The sequence below is a fragment of the Phaenicophaeus curvirostris genome, chromosome 1 (genome assembly GCF_032191515.1).
Source record: "Phaenicophaeus curvirostris isolate KB17595 chromosome 1, BPBGC_Pcur_1.0, whole genome shotgun sequence".
Classification (NCBI taxonomy): Eukaryota; Metazoa; Chordata; class Aves; order Cuculiformes; family Cuculidae; genus Phaenicophaeus; species Phaenicophaeus curvirostris.
Genome location: NC_091392.1, coordinates 116303921 through 116324334, shown reverse-complemented (window position 1 = coordinate 116324334; position 20414 = coordinate 116303921). Strand labels below are relative to the sequence as shown.

The 20414-nt window shown below is 40.6% G+C and overlaps 1 protein-coding gene across 1 annotated transcript; it reads left to right on the top strand.

Annotated features, from left to right (window-relative positions):
• The first annotated feature begins 3664 nt into the window (after positions 1-3664).
• Positions 3665-17576, top strand: TMPRSS2 (transmembrane serine protease 2). The gene is made up of 13 exons (XM_069872314.1): positions 3665-3788; positions 4639-4831; positions 5136-5219; positions 7280-7399; positions 8675-8804; positions 9844-9954; positions 10777-10820; positions 11468-11642; positions 13236-13411; positions 14452-14547; positions 15325-15467; positions 16025-16177; positions 16371-17576. The coding sequence occupies exons 1-13, from the start codon at positions 3774-3776 to the stop codon at positions 16380-16382; spliced, it is 1452 nt and encodes a 483-aa protein (XP_069728415.1). The 5' UTR covers positions 3665-3773; the 3' UTR covers positions 16383-17576.
• Positions 17577-20414: the final 2838 nt, after the last annotated feature.

The window sequence follows — 20414 nt, the reverse complement described above, 5'->3', positions numbered from 1 at the left end:
CCAGTTTATTAATTTGCATGTACCATAATTTCTTTATCTGGGTCAAAGGAACTGCTGATTTTTTTGTATGTGGCACTATGTTAGTGTTGGTCAGTGTTCATGTAGAGCGTTTGGATGCTTTTAGGCTTCCATTCTTTAGAGGCTGAACTTAAATTTATGCATTTGGCTTTTAACTGTTCTGTCCTCTCCCTTCTTCCTTGTTTGTCTTGGTATATCTGAAGGTAACTATTCCATCTATTAACTTATGAGTCTAGGCATGGCAACAACATAAAGTAATCTCTATATAAAAGCTTGTGGAAACTAATAGAGCTAGTGATACTTGTGGAATGCATGCTTCCAAGGCATGGTACTGCTCTTAAGAAATAATTACATCATGGTGTGTGATAAGGAAGTATCGTTATTATTTCTTGCATAAAGATCTATGGTAAAACCCAGCAAATCTAGTTTCATTAATAAAATCATAGTTAAATCTTTAGGGTTTCTTTTTCTTTCCTTCTTTCTGTTGTCTTTTGGAGATGTTGGCTCCTGGTTAGCAAAGGACCTTTGCAGTATAAACATGACTTGATGATGCTGTAAGGAGATAAAAGTGTAAGCTCACTTTCACCGAGCAGTAGCCAGGTGGGTGACTTATGAGGATGTAGCGGTGAGGACCACTTACAGTTGGGCAGCGTGACTCTACTCAGTGTTTTTCCTGTCCAAGGGAGAGAGTGTCTGTCACTGTGGTAGGGAAAAGAACTAGTAGTTTGTTATCAAATAAACTACAGAAAAACTCTACTGCCACTTTTACTTAAATATAAAGATGTGATTTTCAGAAATCCACAGAAAAACCTAAAAAAGCTGTCAAATTAAATTTGGTTTGAATGTAATATTGTCAATTCTTTTATCACTGTTTTTTTGTTTGTTTTCATTCTGACAACTTTTACTGGAAAAAATGATGCATTTTTTTAATATTAATGACCCACGATAGAACTTTAATTGTAAGACTCCTAAGGTGTATGTGAGCAGAAGCTAATATATTTCAAGTAACAGCTGCAAGCTGTGTGGTAGTACATTTCACTGAATTAATTCATCAGTACACTGTGTCGGTGATGGCTTTAGGCTTTATACTCTTATTATTGCCTGTCATTAGAAACAGTAGCATTATTTCTTTACTTTCAGTGTTGTGAAACAATAGCACTCTTGATTTTGCACCTTCTGTGTTGCTGAAGGTCCAAATGCTGGTTCTGCTCCACATTGGAGTAAACTGAAGTTCTTGAAATCCAGGGTCTTGACTGCGTGAGTGATGAGTACTTTTTGTTACTTGGGTGTACTTTTTCTAAAGCTAGAAGGTACTGGCAAGCCAACCTGCAAAGCTCTGGCTCCCGAGTCCCTGTATCTTGTTCCTTCAAGCCTGCTGGAGTTTGATGATCTCCATCCATATTTCCTTGCTGGGGGATCTCTGAACACTTTAACTCCACTAGCTCACTCTAAAGGACTCTTTGAAGTTTATTTCTTCAGATGTGCCCAGTAAAGTGCCATTATAATTCAGCAGACATCAGGAGGAATAACTGGCAGTGAGAGGAAAGATAGTTATATGTTTACACTAAGCTTTTCTGCACCACAGCGGGTTTATGATATTTCTATATGTGATCTCTTTAAATCTGTCTGATTTGTGAGGTGAACTAGAGGCCAAAGTATTGGACTGAGATAAGACAGACCAGTCTCTTCTAGCTCTCTTGTTGTTGGGATGGTGAGTGTTTCACAGGTCAGTTTCTTTCTCCATAGCCCAGCTTCCTCATCTGTGGATGCTGCAGTACCCTTGATATATTTGTAAAACATATGGAAGTGCGGCAGTGATGCATGTTTAAGAAGACTAGATTATATCATTATTGGATGTTACACACATTTTTACCTGAAACATTTGCAAACTGACAGGAGCCAAGTGTTTTTTGTTTAATCTGTTTTTTAATCTGGCAAATATCTATGTGTGATACCATAGAAAACTGTGTGTACCTGTATCTTCCCTGTATTTTGTGTTATGATAATGGAAAACTGTTATTACTCAGAAACTGGATGGGAAATAGATTAACAGGAACTAAATAGGATGTGATGGTTGAAAGCCAGTTAAGCAACAATTTTTTTTTTTTTCCCTCAACTCATTAAAAAAAAGCCACTACAAAAACAACAACAAAAAATGAATGACGAAGACTGTCTTCCACCAATTTGCAAAACCTTACAAATTGTAATGTAAAAAATATTTGGTTTTTTCTTTGGTCATAGTATCTGTTGGCTTACCTCAGAATCACCACCCAGTATTCTTCTGCCTGGTATCACTAAGCTTTCGAATATTTCTTTTTCACCTTTGTTTTCAGAGAACAAGGAACAAAAATATCTTCCTGTGACTTGTTACTTGTCCTTTGAGTCTGGGCAGGACTACACTTCCTGACTCGGTTGTGGAGAGGTTAGTAAGAATGGATGCGACATAAAGCAGAAGTCCTGAAGCCTTAGTCATCAATCTAATGGACTTACTGTAAGTAGGAGTAAGGTTTGTTTTTCACCTGTCTGCCATGCAAATAAGAGTTCAACAGTGCATTGTTATTGACTTTTTTTTTTTTTTTTTTTGCCAGCACTAATAAGCAAATACCGGAATCATCCTTCCTAAACTGTCAAAAAGTATTGGCACACTCAAGGTGCCAAGCTGCTGTTGAAATCATTAGTGACATTTGCAGTTCAGTTTTGGGTGGGAGAACAACTAGGTACAGGTTCTGAAAGACAGCCTTATACTTTGGGCCTAAATATGTTGTGCCTTAGTGTAACTGCTGTTTACAGTCGTGGTTTCCATCAGGAGCAGTGACAGTGCGCTTGTGTGCAGGGTACTGCTTTGCAAGCTGGAGACAGCTATTTCTCAGTGCATAACTGAGGCATTTCCTAAGCTTTTTTTTCATGTAATGTGATGAGAAGACTCCATAGATTAAATTATTTCTTAAAACGTTTGTTTGTGAAAGTATTTAACTGTCTATTTTAGAACTGCAGCAGCAAGCGTTTTGTTTCTCGTGTCTTTGCTAATCTGTGGTTTTACTTAATGTTAATGTTTAACTTTGAAATAAACTGCTATAAGCTTGAAACATTGGATGTAGATTCTTCTATTCTGCTTGAAAAACTTCGTATTGTTGGGGCACATTCTTTCCCTGCCATGCTTCTCTCTCTGTTTTTGGTGTGGTGGCTACTGCATACAGCCAAGAAAGCAACTGCGTGCAATGCAGAGGAGTGAAAAAGATATGGTTTGTGGGGCTTCTAGCTACAGTGTTATTGAGCAAGTTAGTTGAATTTATATTTCCTGATGCTCTCTTCATGTTCTTGTTTCTGTGTTACAAACCTCAGAGTGATACATGAGTAAGTGTTGAGAGAGGCAGGAGGACCTGAACTTGGTACTGACACCATGTGAGTTGCTGCCAGGGTATTCTTTAACTCTCATTCTGTCAGTGAGAGTGAGCACTAACTTAATCTTGGTGGTTTGTGTGGCACTCGTGTTAATGAATAGTTGCCACTGTATAATTCTCAAGGTTGTATTGAGAGGCTATTGAGATCAGATTTCATGCTGCACCTTAATTTGTACCCTCTCTTGAAATACTTCCGTATTTTTTTTTCCCCCAGATCTGGCATTTTACCAAAGGGAAAACCAACAAGAAAGGTGTATAAAGCTTCTGATTGTGATTGTTTTCCATTTTTTATATATAGGTTTGTGCTTTATTTCCAAACACTTGAATATTTTTGGTACTGTGGACAAAGGAAAGATGACCTCCATTGCAGTAAGTAAACAAAATATTCAAAATATTCCTCTGATTTTTATTAATGAGGTTTTATTTCTTTACAAGCAACAGCCTATTGAATAATGTCCTACTTAACAAGTATTTTAAAATGTGGAGTATTTGTTGTGTTTTCTTTTCTGCAAAAAGGGGAAATTATACTGTGAGGCAGGTGTAAAAGGCTTGAATTAGCTAGCATTTCAAGTGCTCAGATACATGTGGGAGAGATTTATGCTTTTAAAGCTTATTTTGGAGGGAGAGATTGAAATGGCTTTTAACTAGTTCTTAAAGTTGTTCCAAGGTACATATTCCATGGGCTGTTGTAGGCCAGTGCATTTCAGAAATAGCTTAGGTATATCTAGTGTTGATAATGGGACAACATTGGGTGATGAGCATTTATCCTAGACCTGGACAACTGCTCACAAAGGCTGTTGCTTGTCAGCATTTCTTTGGGTGACAGAACTGTCTAAAACTGTCCTTTCTTATTTCTGCCCCGTCACATGCTGTAATGCAATGGTTTGTGTGGCCAGCTGGAGGGCTGGGCTCAACAATCCTTATTAGTCTGAGTTACTTTTAGTCAGAAAAATGATCTCTTCATAGCCATTCCTGCCTCACTCTGGTTTTTTTTTTCATTCAAAGTGTGAGATATTGGGCATGTACTGTAAATCTCTTTCTCCATGTAAATTTGAGTCACTAATATGTGTATACATGCGTAGTGTATTTCTGCATCGGCAGAATTACTTGGTGGAGTTCTGAATGTAAGTGGCGTCTGAAACTTATTTTGTCATAATTGCAGTCTTGCCTCTTGTTTTTAATTTTCTCCTGTTTCCTTCTCCTGAACATTGTCATTTAGAGTGCACCGCCATACTATGAAAATCATGGCTTTCATCCAGAAAACATCTATTCCACCAGACAGCCAGTAGGTGCTAACCCATATCCGCCCTTCTCAACAAATATTCCATCAGTGCCAAGCTACGTTCCAAGGGTTGCTACCCATCAGTCAAGCAGGCCAGTTGCGCATTCATCTGGGAGAACATGTACATCAAGTAAGTTTTGTCAGGATTTCTTCCAGTTTTAGACTTAGTCTTCTAAGCAAGATAAAAAATAAAAGGGATTTTCCCTTCTAACTCCTGTGTTGAAGGAGCCGCATCCTTCTGGATGAAGAAATAACAGGTGGCTGAGACGCCAGTGTAACTGGACAGGAACCTGGATGACTTGGAGAAAGGGTGGTGGAATGAAGTCTGGCTGGCACAAAAAGTCTGTTTTTCATGTCAAGAAAATAGTGCCGGCAGCTGGAAATTGCCTTATTTGTGAGCCTAATTTCTCTTTTTCTCTTTGCTTTCATTTCAGCTGTAAAGAAAATCATAATCATTATATTATCCATTTTACTAGTTATTTGTTGTGCGATTGCTGCTTTCTTCATCTGGTATTTTGGTAAGATTTTTGGGTTATTTTATTTTCTTACAGAATATGTATTAAAACTTTTAAAGTTAGAAATACACATTCTTATCTTCCATTTTATGCTGAATTAAGGACAGGAAAGTCTTTGTTGCCTATCTTGTGAGAGAGGAACTAATATTGCTTCCTAATGGCTCAGTTTGATTTGTGGTTTTCTTTTTAATGAATGACAGAATCATAGAATCACCAGGTTGGAAAAGACCCACTGGATCATCGAGTCCAACCATTCCTATCAATCACTAAACCATGCCCCTCAGCACCTCGTCCACCTGTCCCTTAAACACCTCCAGGGAAGGTGACTCAGCCACCTCCCTGGGCAGCCTCTGCCAGTGCCCAATGACCCTTTCCAATGAAAAATTTTTTCCTAATGTTCAGCCTAAACCTTCACTGGCGGAGCTTGAGGCCATTCCCTCTTGTCCTGTCCCCTGTCACTTGGGAGAAGAGGCCAGCACCCTCCTCTCCACAACCTCCTTTCAGGTAGTTGTAGAGAGCAATGAGGTCTCCCCTCAGCCTCCTCTTCTCCAGGCTAAACAACCCCAGCTCTCTCAGCCGCTCCTCATAAGACCTGTTCTCCAGCCCCCTCACCAGCTTTGTTGCTCTTCTCTGGACTCGCTCCAGAGCCTCAACATCCTTCTTGTGGTGAGGGGCCCAGAACTGAACACAGGATTCGAGGAGCGGTCTCACCAGTGCTGAGTACAGAGGGAGAATAACCTCCCTGGACCTGCTGGTCACGCCATTTCTGATACAAGCCAAGATGCCATTGGCCTTCTTGGCCACCTGGGCACACTGCTGGCTCATGTTCAGTCGCTGTCAACCAACACCCCCAGGTCTTTCTCCTCCAGGCAGCTTCCCATCCAGACACTAAATATACTTTTTTATGTTAAGTGATGTCATCAGCTTTTTGATTCTTCTGGTGTGGCTTTTTCCTCTGGGTTCTCTGGAAATCTCCAATCTGCATGGCAAAAGCTGGTGCAATACAACTCTGCAGTGTTGTAGCTCTTAGTGGTTTGATGTCTTGCAAGAGTTTTTGCACCAGGGGATAGCTGGAATGTGACTCTGCATGGCTAACACATTCTGCCAGGCATTTCATTAGGGAGGTCACTGCTGTGCATCCTATCTGAAATGGGACTCTATTCCAAATCTGAACTTCATTTAATTTCAAACGGAGAAAGAAGACTGAAGCAAATTTGTATACCTTAACTGCAAGACTGTCAACAGCCAAGATGTAATTTATTTTGGTAAAATGGGGTCGCTATTGGAGTAGAAGTAATTCATGTCTACTTATTGGTTTCTGTGAGGCTTTTGTTATGAAAGTGTTTTAACGTTGTGTGAACCCAGCCTGCCTCACCACAATAAGCCATACCACAGATTATAGGTTCGCCTTAGAAGTCATCCCCAACCAGAATGACTGAGCTCTGAACCTGGGCTAAAGCAATTCTCTTTGCCTTAGGTGAAGTTTGCCTTGTCCTACCTTAGTTTCCCTTTCAATGAAAGCCATTTTTCAAACGAAACTAAAAAAAGTTTTCTGTTTTTAGGGGCTTCTCCTTTCTGTTCTGTGCAGGAAAAGAAAGTAAGAAAGAAAGGAGTTAATTTAAAACTATTTGGATGACACTAGGTGCTCTTAAGGGCTTTTTTACTTACTGAGGTATACAGGGTGAGAATGTAATCTTGTTTTAAATGGCAGCAAAAGGATGTAATTGGAGTAATCACTTTCTTCCTCCTTTTCTGTTTATAAGTGTTATGCTTTGTCAGTGTAAAGCTGACTCCTTTTAGACAACTTAATGGTGTTTGCTTACTCAGGGGAGGTAGTGGACAGAAATCCAATTAGCTGCATCAGTGACTTAACCTGACAAGTGATGTAAAGGGCAGAGCAATACATCCTGTCAGCCTAGGACTCCTCCCATCTCTGAGTTTAAGAGCTGTTTGATGTTTTGCTCTATCCAAGTAGAATACTTCTTAAGATGAGAGTTGACAGTAGTTGCCTGAGGCTAAGCTGATATGTTCAGCCTAACAGCGGTGTTGTGCTCTCCCTGCAGTAGAGAATCGCTGTCTTGGCTCCTTAATAGAGTGTGGATCTTCAGGAGTGTGCATGCCGCCCTCACAGTGGTGTGATGGAGTGAGCCACTGCCCCAACGGGGAGGATGAAACGCGGTGTGGTGAGTGTTGGCAGTCAAGGAGGGGACCTTCAGCCAACTGCAGGAATTCTTGAGCAAATTGCCTTGTCCAAAGCTTGCATAAATTACAGTAGGGCCATTTTAGCCCAAGCTATATCACTAAAATGGTTTAGGATATTTGAGCACTTTGAAGCCTATATGTAGATACTCAGTTTATTTCCAGTCTGATTGAAAATCTGAAACAAACCCACTGGTTTAAGAGTTTGAGCTGGCTTAACTTTGAATCAGAAGTTTTTGCAAAACTGAATGTAGCATTGTCTCTGGAATGAATAGTCAGTGATGGCTTCTTAGTAGAACTTCAGGTGACAACATAACCTGGTGTTTGTCAGTCCAGTTTGTCTTTTTCCACATATTTTGCATTCTTTGCTCTCCCAATAATGCTTCAGCTACTTCATAAGTCCTTTGTGTAAGACAGCCTGATGTGATCAGTGTTTCCAACTGAGAAGATACCAAGGGAAACTTCAGTGCAGACCTGAAAATGGAAACATCATTGATTTGTCCGTTCCAAAGATGTGGTTGTTTCTAACACCTGTGTTGTGCCAGTGCCACTCTGAAAAACTCCAGCTGTGCTCTTATTCCCTCTGTGGGATCTTTCTATTATGCACATTCCTTATGCAGGGTTAGCTTTTACTGATATATGCTCTGAAGGTGTTCCCCTCCATTCGGTTAAAAAATGCATTCTTGGAGAAGCTCGCTTAATCTGTCCTTTTGCTTGAGTTGTTTTATATTAATTTCTTGTGCAAATAAATACAAAATTGGGCATGGAATGTCAGTGCTATTTTTTGCTTATTACATTCTTGCTCTGCAAGCACTTTTCTGAAGAAATTTCGTGTATTAATGTATAATATACAATATAGTACAATATATTTCATCTATACACAATATATATTTAGAAATATATGGTTGCTTAGACAAGAGAAGACTGACTATTGTAAACTTTCTTGGTGGTAGAACGTGAAAGAGAATTTTGAGCACAAAAGATGAAATGCAAAAAATGAACACTACCTTGTGCGCTTGCATTTTTAAACCGGTAGTTCTTTTAAATTGCCTTACACATAAGAATTAGATCATTGCGATGTTTCTGTCTGCTTGATATTTACTCAGAATTTGAGTAGAAGGCATCATTAAATTAACACCAGTTCATATATACAAGCAAATATTACAGGTAACAATGCTTCTAAATTGAGAAAGAGCACTAATATAGTGTGTGGTGTTCTTCGTTTCTTCTTTTTTTTTCCCTCCTTCCTTTTTTGGTAGTTAGACTATTTGGACCAGACTTTATCCTGGAAGTTTATTCACCTATAAGTAAGTCCTGGTATCCTGTTTGTCAAGATGACTGGAATGACAATTATGGGAGGATTGCATGTAAAGACATGGGCTACAATGCGTAAGTCTAACTTTTGTCAGCTTTTGCATGTACATAGAAAGGTTAAATTTTCCCTCTTGCCATTTTTAAGAACGCATATCTGAAAGAAAAAGCAGTTGGCAATCTAGTTCTTGTGAGCCCAGGAGGGTCTGATTTTAATGATGGTAGTTAAACTATTGAAATGTTGCTGCAACAGGTGATGGGGTCTGGTGTGCATGCCATGGTTACTCAATGTGATCACTTGTATCCAATATGTTTGCTCACAACTGGCTTCCAGAGCATTATTCAGATCATTATAATTTCTCAGTAACATCCAGTCTGACTTAACCTGTCATCAACAGTATTGCATGGAAAGTCTTGATTTTCTGAGGACACAAGTGACACCAGCTTGTGCGGAAGATCGTGGCCCAGAGTGCTGCCCAAGTTCTCACCACATAATGCCTTACCCTAAGTTCTTCTGCGGTTGAAATACTTGATGTTGCCTCTCTTTGATATAGTTGGCAGATGCTGTCTTCTGGTATGCATGGAGTAATGGAGTGAATTTATTTTTCCGGCAGGTAGAACTTGTGTGTGCCCATGCTGTGTCATGCTGCTCTGAATTACCGTCTCTGAACCAGCAGTGACCCCAGTAGTTCTAGTAAGATAGCCCAGCAGCAGCTACACAGAGGTGGTCTTCAGCTAGAAAGCTTGGTAGAACAGCAGCACTTGCTACTCTTGTTGTCCTACAGAAACGTGGCTGTCATGACTTATTGGACCTAAACTCTGCTATGCTGTGTAAATGTACCAGCAAAGCCATCTCTTCATCATGTCCTGTTTCATAAGACTGAAGTTTCCTACTATGTATGCGTATTATTTTAATCTAGTAACTATTTGATGGGAAATGGAGCTTGACAAATGTTTAAAGAATCTGAGACTCTGGCACTGTACTTCAACACTGGCATTTAATTAAAAAATATTTTTTTTTTATTTTGTTCATATCATAAACTCTAGCTTGGCACAGTTTATTGCTTGTTTGAAAACTGAAACTACTGGGTTTCATAATGGACTTTCTGTTTGGCAGAGATACGTATTACTACAGTCGAGGAGTAGCAGCTGAAGGCAGCTTTAAAAGCTACATGAAGCTGAACACAAGTGCTGGGGATATAGACCTGTACAAAAAGCTGTATAGCAGGTATCTTTGTTTAATACAAACTTCTTTCCTTTTATCAGGGATCTTTTTAGCTGTTGTACAAAGCATAGCTTCTGCCTGTAGCATAATGCAAGCACATCTTCCAACAGGGATTGTTAGAGGGAAAGAGACTGTCTTTAATCTGATTGCATCAACTGCTCTTCCTTCTGTTTAAAAACACATTTTATTTTTCCATCCTTTCTCTACCCTTTCAAGAGAAGCTGTCCCATCCTGTTCCCTCCGTGCTCTTTAGAAGGTTGCTATGTCAAAGAGAGTTTTCTAAGGCTCTTTGACCATCAACAGGTGTTTCTATACAGTGAAAACAGCTATGAGCTACGTTTTCACAGCAGCTAGTACAACTTTTTTTCAGTCACATGAACACATAGCACGCAAAACGAATCTTTCGCTGTAGAAAGTATTACTTTTATTCTCATTAAGCACCTTTGAATTGTCTAGTTTCTAAACTAGTAGACTGCCGTACCTGTAAAGCTCCTGTGTCTCCCTTTTTTAGGTTCTTTAGCTACTTCATAAATCAGCTCAACTTTTTTATCATGCTGCTCTTCATCTTGCTCCTCAATAGGCTTACAAACCTTTTGTACTGGAGACTGCAGTCTTCCACGTGACAGTTTTGATGAACGCAAGAAGTGGTGGAGGCCAGATAGGTGGTGGTAGGTTAGCTTGAGAGAGAAAGAAAGGAGGGAACCCTCAGCAGGAAGAGCAGGGCATTTAGCTGGAAAGGGTAGGCAGCAGCTGGAGGGTGAACTTTGCCCACCATTTGCTTCACAGTATGCCTGAAATCCTGTTTGTTTGTTTTTTCTATTGCAGTGATTCTTGTGCATCAGGTAAAGTGGTTTCTCTGCGCTGCATAGGTAAGTGACAATGTTTCTCAAACTTTGAGCTTGGTCATTCTTCGAAATGCTCTGCCTGGGAAATCTTTTGGAATGTGCATAATTGCCATCCTTTGATGGGCAGATGATTTAACTATTGTTCCCAAGTTTCAAATGGTGCAGTTTAAGGAGCGGGGTGGGAGGGGAGAGGAGAGATGTTAGATCCCCAGTTGCTTTTGTCTTTGCTGCCACCGTTCCTTTAAATGACTTGCCTGCAGTGTCGCTTTGTAGCACTTGCCTGGCAGCCATGGTAGAATGTCTGTCATGCTCCTGGCCAGGTGGCTCCTGGCTGTTGACTGTTTAATTGCACAACACAAAGGCATATGTCTGTGCATCACCAGAGATGCTTGAATACCACACTCGGAGGTGCAATGAACCACTGATTTATGATTCTTGGTAAAGTGAGAGGCAGCAGTTACCAAATTTGCAATGTGAAAGGGATCTACGCTTACAGAAATTCCAGGATCTTGGTGTATAGGGCAGGGGCTCAGGCTGCGGTGTATCAAAGACGTGCAGAGGTCAGATGTGGTCTGAGCTTCCCTCTGCTAGCAAAGCCTGAGCTGCAGAAGCATCTCCCAGACGAGCTCCCTCTTTAACCAACACCTGTATATGTGTGATTGACTCCTTAGACTGTGGCCTATCTACTAGAAGCGTGAACATTATGAGCAGAATCGTGGGTGGCAGCGGGGCGGTGCTGGGGCAGTGGCCCTGGCAGGTAAGCCTCCATGCGCAGGGCATCCACGTCTGCGGGGGCTCCATCATCACCCGGCAGTGGATAGTGACGGCAGCACACTGTGTGGAAGGGTGAGTCTCATGCAGGCACCAGAGGCAACTGCCTCGCTCATTCATCACTTGAATGGCAATTTTTGTTGCTCCAGGCTGAAATGCACAAATTTACTTAAGTCTTCTGATTTTCTGCTTTAAAACTGAATTAAATACCATTCCGCCCCTGCTCTGTGTTGAATGCAGGTGCTAGATACATTATTTTGGCTATGCAACAGTATGGTTTTCAAATATTAAGAGAAAACTTGTCTTGGAGGAGGCCAGCTGCAGATCATCTGTCTGCTTTCTGCAAATCTGATTTTACTTGTTAAAGAAATTAAGTTAGATGGTGGTGTCGGGCAGAGATACTCACCCAAAGAAAGAGGTAAATTCAAGGCTACCATGAAGATGTTGAACTACACTTCAAGAAAAAAACAAAGGAAAGGGGAAAAAAATAATGCCAAACCCTCAAATATTGCACAACTGTAGATATGATCAATTTAAAGATGCTTGTACCATTCATTTCCTTATGTCACCATACACGAGGTAGGAAAGCTGAAGTCAGTATTAAAGGTAGGTTTGTACTTAACTGAGGAACACTTTATGTAGATATTAACAAGAGAAGTGGCTGGTGCTTTGTGTATTTTTAACATATGAAGGATAGATGAGAGTGTTGTGGTACCTTGCGTTGAGTGGCAGAATATGTTTAAAAGGTGGCCACTTATGTTGAAGGGAAAACCCATGAAGCAAAACATTTTAATAGTTAGTTGGCTGGATCACAGTCTGAGGCTAAGCCAAAGAAAAATAACTTTGTCCTTAACCTTGAGAAAGGAATGCAAGTGTTTATGTGGCGATCTTATCCCTTTTTTTTTTTCTGACTTGAACTCTGTATTATGTAAAAGATTTAAGAATGGCAAACAAGCTGAAGCTGGTGCAAAACTGGTTTTCAGTCTTGGTTTGGTTTTTTCTTATTTTTTTTTTTGGGGGTGAACAACTTGCAAGCACTACTGCATTGGCAGTTCTCGTGGAAGGGAGTTCTAGCACTTGTGGAAAGTTTTCTCTTCAGTATTTGTAAACTGTGCTGGAACACAACAAACGACTTAAATCACATGTAGTGAGCATGCTTAACATTTTAAAAACCTCACCAAAACCTGAATGTAAATGCTTTCCCCTCCTCCCCTGACATTTTCAAGATAGTGGAATTCTTTAACTAGATCATGTTTTTATTAATTCTGGCTTCTGCTGCCCTTTCGTGCTTTGGATAGTACACACAAGTGATACTACTGGCATGTGAAACCTCAGAAATAACTTTTTGATCCCTCAGCCGTGGAAATCAATAGACTTCAGTGTTGCAGTCTCAGGCTAGAATTTGCTGTGATGAGTGACTAAGGGGATAGAGAGTAATACTTAACCCATTTCAAAGACTTTTTGATACAGTTATGAAATTAGAGTCAAACTTTCCCAAAGTCAGATGTCTTGCAATTTGTTTATCTTCTTCTTAGAAATGATAGTCAGATGGATGTGTGTTCTTGGTCACCCATGCATTTGACTCAAAAAAATTGTCTTTCATAATGGTAAAGTCATAATCTACAACTTGTTACCAGAGAAGCAAACCTTTTAACCCTTTTTCTGTAGACGATTTTCAGACCCATACAGCTGGAGAGCTTTTGCTGGGATTTTGAACCAGAATGAAATGTTTTTACGAGATGGGTACAGAGTGCAACAGATAATTTCCCATCCAGATTATGATACAGATTCTAAAGACAATGACATTGCCCTAATGAAGTTAGAGACACCGCTGACTTTTACTGGTATGTATTCTGTTCTTCTTAAAGTAAAAATCCAATGGCAGTAAGCACATCTTTTAAAGCTTAAGTTCAAGAAATCTTTGTAGATACTTACCCACGTTTCGTGTTCTTCTTGTAAAGGCGCCTTAGAGACAGACAGGGTAGAGGTAGAGACAGAGGGCCCACCCTCTGATTTTCTGAGTAGGATTTATTTAGATCTACTAAGGGAGTTCGATTTCATCTCAATAATGTACTTTTACCCCAGAATGCTGGACAGTACTTAAATATTGTGACTCCTATACGTGCAGACTCAGGTTGTAGTGGTGGAGCAACTGACTAAACCCTGAACCAAGTTCTGTCAAATAATTGGGGAAAAAACCAACCAAACAACAAAAGCTCAACAAACCAAACACAAATGTTAAAAGAAGTTCTGTTCTTAAAAGTAGATGTCAGTTGCTTGTAAGCAAGCAGTAAAAACTAGGAGCCAAAGCATTATTTAAACTTAGTTCTTTATGCGTACAAGCACTTGCTGTACAGGTCCTTTGTGTTATATTTCAGTGCATCAGCTTAAAGCTACTAGAAGTAATCTGGAGGGGGTTCTTATGCTGCTGAATGTAGGGTTATCTGGCTTTGTGTTTCACACTTCTTGTATACAGGCATTGAATCCTGGCATTTTGATTATTTTCTGCAGGGTTTTGCAAAGAGAATGCTCAGAAGCAGTTGTCTGAGTAGTAGAGGCTTTTTCTTCTTTGTCCTGTACTGATCAGAGAGGCTGATGTTAATTTTTCTAGTTAGCCTGATGAATTGAGCTAGAACCGTTAACTGTGCTTGTTCCTCACTTTGAGGTGTAGATCAGGTAGCTATCTGCAAAAGGGCAGCTGGTAAGCTGTCTGCTGCTGCCTGTGTTGCACAGTATTGCTTCTCTGCAAGGAAGGTAAAGTACAGAGAAAATGCATGGTGTGTATGTATTTAAGTGGTGGTCATGCTGAGGTATTTCATATGCATTTGTTTTTAATTATATCTGGACATCTGGGATTACAGACGTTACTGTTTTTCTTTTGTAGATACTATACGGCCGGTTTGTCTGCCTAATCCAGGGATGATGTTCCAGCCTAATCAGCAGTGCTGGATATCTGGGTGGGGAGCAGAGTACCAAGGAGGTAAGAGTGACTCTGGAATAGTTTCTAGAGTCACTAGTCCTCTTCAGTCCACAGATAACTGTTACACGGGCTGCTTGGGCAGTTTCAGTCTGATCAGTTGATATGCTATTTTTTTTCACCTATTTTACAGCCCCTAATATTTGCACAGGGCATTCTGTCTCAAAGCAAGTTGTGATGTGTTGCATTCCGCAGACTGCAAAGGAGCCTCAAGTCAGAACCGGGGGCTAAAAATACTTACACAGGAAACGATTCTGTATCCCTGCCAATAGGGCCACTTCAGTGCCTGGATACCCTGTCATGGTACAAGGGTAGCTGTATGCCAAGCCAGTCCTCTGTGGATATAGGAAAGGGCAGGTCCCCATCCTTTCCTTCACCTCAAGCTAAAATAGTGTGATGCACATAAATTTGTAAGAAATGAGAAGGAGAGGGTGGGAAGGTTACTTTCAGTATGAGAAAGTAACATGTGGGGAGGGAGGTGTTGGTTGAGCTGGTCCCAGAGTATGGGACTGGTGTAGGCAGGCAGAAGCCACGTTCTCTTGCTTTACAGTTCACTGAGAGTAAAGCAGGGTAACTCACTGACCTCTTGGAAGGGAAGTTTAATGTCATGGTTGTCTCTGTGTGATGGACCATACCCCTTAATTGTCTATCTTGGTGTTTCTAGTAAGTTGATTTCATCTTGAACAGTGCTAGCTGCTGTGATTTGCAATAGCAATGTAGTATGATGCTTATTCTAATTTTGTCTTTGTATGTGTATTTTTGTGCATATTTCAATTTTAGGTAAAACATCGAATAACTTGAATTATGTTATGGTGCCCTTAATAGAACGTTCTAGGTGTAATTCTATCTATATCTACAATGGCATGATTTTGCCTACAATGATCTGTGCCGGGTATCTAGGAGGAGGAATTGATTCCTGCCAGGTAATTATTCCTAGTCAGCATCTAAAAATGGTCTGATTATTTTTATGGACTTACTACTATTTTTTTTAATAATCTGTTAATTACAAACTGATCCCACCAAATAAAGAACAAAAAGAGCAGCACTTTAGTTAGGCTCCTAGTTCCTTTTGTGATGTATTGCTTTAAAAGGGAAAGCTTTTATTTCATCTTCTGAGTTACTGCCGATGCCAAGTTCTTGCTAAATACCCAGACACCTTTTTAATGCTTCAAGGATGTGTTGTTATCTGGCACTTGAAAATGAAAGAATGCTCTTCATAATCATGGTGACACCCTAGGATTATGCTTGTGAACAAGAAAGTCAATAATGCCCATCTCATTTAGTGCTTTGGGCAAACAATTTCCATCCCTCTTGCAAGCAGTCATCATTTAATGCTGTAATTGCTGTCGCATTTTGTTTCGTTAACTGCCTTAAAATGGTGATTAACTTCTTTTGAAATCTAATCTGTACTCCTGAAGTGAAATGGATCATGTCTTTCCTGGTGGCCAAGTCACTAATGATGTGCTTGTGTTTTGTGTAGGGTGACAGTGGAGGTCCTCTAGTAACTAACAAAAACTCTGTGTGGTGGCTGGTTGGAGATACCAGCTGGGGGACTGGCTGTGCTAGTCCCAATAGACCTGGTGTGTACGGGAATATGACTGTGTTTACAGACTGGATTTATAAAAACATGCAGGTAAAATACTTGGCTGTTTTTAATAATTTTAAATGTACTAAATCCTGAAATATGATGTTGTTTATAAAAATAGATAAATGTGATTTGTCTGCTAACAGAGCTATTCTGTTTGAGAAGCGTCCAAGCTTTTAGTATCATAGTCTGTGAGCAGATTTTGAACCTTTGTTTTTTGTTTTGTTTTGTTTTAAAACAGGCAAACAGATGACAACACTGTCTCTGCTGATTGACATTTCTGAGATCAAGAATACATGAAGCCATTGGTGCCTGGGATATTTATTCACTTTGCAAATGTTTTTATGGTTTTTTTTTCTCTTTGAGTTTTCTTTTTAAAAACAACATGAAGGATTGCACACTCGGTTCTGTGCTGGCTACAGTGACTGATCTTAATCAGTGAAGGATTTTCACAATGAGCACCTTTCTTGTTGTGTTGGCTGGCAGAAAGTTTTTTCTGTCAACTGCTTGCTGAAATGTCTCTGTTTAGTCGAGTAACTTTCACTTGATAATCAGGTGCAGGCTTATAGTGGCAATTTTAATCAGAATTTAACTTAAGATTTTTGTAGCAGGATGCTGAGGCAATTGGTTTAGAAGTGTTTTAAATTTAACGTTAAGTAATGTGAATGTTGAATCTCTGAGCTGCTGGTTGGCAATTTAAAATGAAATGAATAGTTTTTAGAATATATGAAGGGAAGCTTTCATGCACTATAGTAGAGGCACAGGAAAAAAAGTACTGTATATTCAGGTAGTTAAATATCCTCAGGATCTCAACACAGCAGTCGTCCAAGTCAGATTGTTTTAAGCGAAGTTGGTCAGTAACTAAGTGCTATTCTGCCTTAAGCTGCTCTGAATCCAAAAAGGGCAAGACCTGCCATCACTGGATGCGGGCTACAGAGAGGGATGCTCTGGAGCTTTAGCAGGAAGCAGTGAGAGGAGTGTCCCAATAGTTAAGTTCCTGGCTGTGGGCATTGACTTTGACTTTTGAACTCTCCCCGCTGTGAAAGGCACAGGGCAAGCTTTTCAGTGAGGCTGTGTTGCAGGCAATAGACCTCCAATTGCAGATGCGTGTACAGAGAATGGATGTTTTATACAAAGAAACCCAAATCTGCATTTCCGCCTAACCAGGTGAACTACCTCATTTATTAAATTTGGCTTTTAATTTCTTAGAGCTTTCCTTTATGTATCTGCTTGTATGCTTTTAGCAAAATCTAATTAATAACAGAGTGCCACCTCAACTAGGATTTTGAAAATAATTTATAATCATAGTACAGAGGATCAAAAAGCCATACCAAGTCACTTTTGTTAAGAAGGATAAATCTTTTGAATGAAATGACTCTGCTAGTCTTGTTTTCTTCTTTTGGTACTGAAATGCAATTATCTTGCATATAAACATTACACCAAATAAATATTTTTTCTTTTTTTTAACAAATACTTTTTCGTAGTAGTGGTTTATATCTGTTTGCTTGGATTCTTTTGGAAGCAGTTGCTGGATTCAGTGTCTGGTGTGCTCTGAGAATCTGATTTTAAACAGACTTCACCTCACCTACACCAAAATACCAAACCCCACAAAAAACCCCACCCAGACCAAAAGAATAACAACATAAAAGGATGATCCACGAGATTACCTGCTGTATTTCAAGTCCATGAACAAGCCCAGGGAAAGAGAGCTGGGTGTCTAGGAACACTGGATGTCTTCAGTGGCTGGGTCTGATGAAATCACTCTGGCTTGTGAAAATTAATTAAATAAGGAAGTTTAGCCTAAAGGCAGTGGGTCAAGGCAGTCACACCCTATTTTGATATTGCATCTCAAGCTGCCTGAAGCAATGTAAGCAATGTGTACCTACCTCTATTCTCTAGGTGTGAGACAGGGTGTTCTCAATAGCACATGAGCATCAAGTGTGCCTTGAGAAATACCATGAAGTAGTCAACAAGTTCAATGTACTTTCAAATCAAATATATTTAGTTGTTATGGTGTCAGGCTTCTGTATGACTTCTGACCTGTAGTAATGCAAGCCTGTGGTAGCAAAACACTTTACTGGAAAGTGGAAAACTGGCTGTAGTGCTAAACAGTGTTATGAAAGCTCTATGCTGTATTGGGGTGAACACTGCACCACAGAAGTCAGCTATCTGCTGCTGCAGTTTCATGTCAGTGGATCAAGCACCTCTTATGATTTCTGTCCTAGAATCATAGAATCATAGAATAACCAGGTTGGAAGAGACCCACCGGATCATTGAGTCCAACCATTCCTATCAAACACTAAACCATGTCCCTCAGCACCTCGTCCACCTGTGCCTTAAACACCTCCAGGGAAGGTGACTCAGCCACCTCCCTGGGCAGCCTCTGCCAGTGCCCAATGACCCTTTCTGTGAAAAATTTTTTCCTAACGTCTAGCCTAAACCTCCCCTGGCGGAGCTTGAGGCCATTCTGTCTTGTCCTGTCCCCTGTCACTTGGGAGAAGAGGCCAGCACCCTCCTCTCTACAACCTCCTTTCAGGTAGTTGTAGAGAGCAATGAGGTCTCCCCTCAGCCTCCTCTTCTCCAGGCTAAACAACCCCAGCTCTCTCAGCTGTTCCTCATAAGGCCTGTTCTCCAGCCCCCTCACCAGCTTTGTTGCTCTTCTCTGGACTCGTTCCAGAGCCTCAACATCCTTATGGTGAGGGGTCCAGAACTGAACACAGGATTCGAGGAGTGGTCTCACCAGTGCCGAGTACAGAGGGAGAATAACCTCCCTGGACCTGTTGGTCACGCCGTTTCTGATACAAGCCAAGATGCCATTGGCCTTCTTGGCCACCTGGGCACACTGCTGGCTCATGTTCAGTCGCTGTCAACCAACACCCCCAGGTCCCTCTCCTCCAGGCAGCTTTCTAGACAGACTTCTCCCAGTCTGTAGCACTGCATAGGGTTGTTGTGCCCCAAGTGCAGGACCCGGCATTTGGCCTTGTTAAACCTCATGCCGTTGGACTCAGCCCAGAGGTCCAGCCTGTTCAGATCCCTTTGCAGAGCCTCCCTACCCTCCAGCAGATCAACACTTCCACGCAGCTTAGTGTCGTCCGCAAACTTGCTAAGGGTGCAAGAGAAGGCTTTGCTTATAAGCTTCTTGAAAATTACTACGTGTCACACTGATACAAGAACACTTTTTTTTAGCTGACTGCAGACATTACTTTTGCTACACAGAGAACAGCTATGCCAGTTAAAATAAAACCTTTCTATGAAAAGGTGTCATGAATACAGGATGCAGTTGTTGTTATATTTTGCACTGGCTTCAATGAAATGAAAGAGCTTTTGGAAAGGTGGTTCTTGCCCTGGGAAGGGGAAGGAGAAAGGCAGCAAGCCACATGCTTCTATGCTTAACATCTTGGGTGATTTAATCCCTTTTGGACATCCAAATCCTGCCATTTAATAAATGAGCCATTGGCCCCAAAATTTCAGGCGATGCTCCAGTCATCCAAAAGAAAGAGACTTCTAGGCCTTCTCTACAAATCAAAACTAAAAAAGGAGAACAGATCCAAAAGCATCCTGTGGATGTACTGATCAAATGAAGTTAACTTTCTTTCCTCTCTAGGCTGCAACTGTTTCATGCCCACCACGTGCACCCTCTCTACCTACTGGCCTGGGTCTTAACAGTGAGGACGCCTTGTAGTGTCACCTCTCGGGCAATGTCAGGGAAGACAGTGACCACAGCTATGCAAAACCACAAAGGGAAGCAGAGAGTCACAAGGGTTGTGCAATAAGCTTTGTCTAGGAAAGCCACTTAGACAATTTGATTTCTAGTTTGTGAGTTATACAACTGAAAGCCTTCATCCTTGTTTAGAAAACAAAACCCACAACAAAACACAACCTCAGAACTTTAGCTTTATAATAATTATTTCAGTGATTGTACAGATTCATAAAGCAAATGTTAAAAATGGGATAACATTTATATAATCACAATGCCCCCTGGTGGAGCACTTTACACAAGGGTAGGTGTTTGCATATAACTGGTTATGGAAAATAAAGCGGAACTGAATATGAGAAATGAATGTTAAAGCTCTGTGCTGATATTACATTTTTAGGGGATTTTGCAAAGTTCTTCAATAATGCTGGCAAACAAGAGTAGAAAAATAGTTCTGAATAATGAAGAAAACTACAGCGAGGTAAAGTCTCTCAGGTACTGGCAGGCTTTGGCAAGACAATCGCCTCATTGACTGAGATAGCTCCTGTGTTTAACAGCTTCACTGTCCTCCTGAAGGAAATGGTTTTCTTG

What these genes read in the sequence shown, in the direction of transcription:
- TMPRSS2 (XM_069872314.1), top strand. An exon ending in TACAAAAAGCTGTATAGCAG is followed by an intron (nt 9,955 to 10,776) that starts GTATCTTTGTTT and finishes TTTCTATTGCAG; the next exon opens with TGATTCTTGTGCATCAGGTA. An exon ending in GGTTTCTCTGCGCTGCATAG is followed by an intron (nt 10,821 to 11,467) that starts GTAAGTGACAAT and finishes TTGACTCCTTAG; the next exon opens with ACTGTGGCCTATCTACTAGA.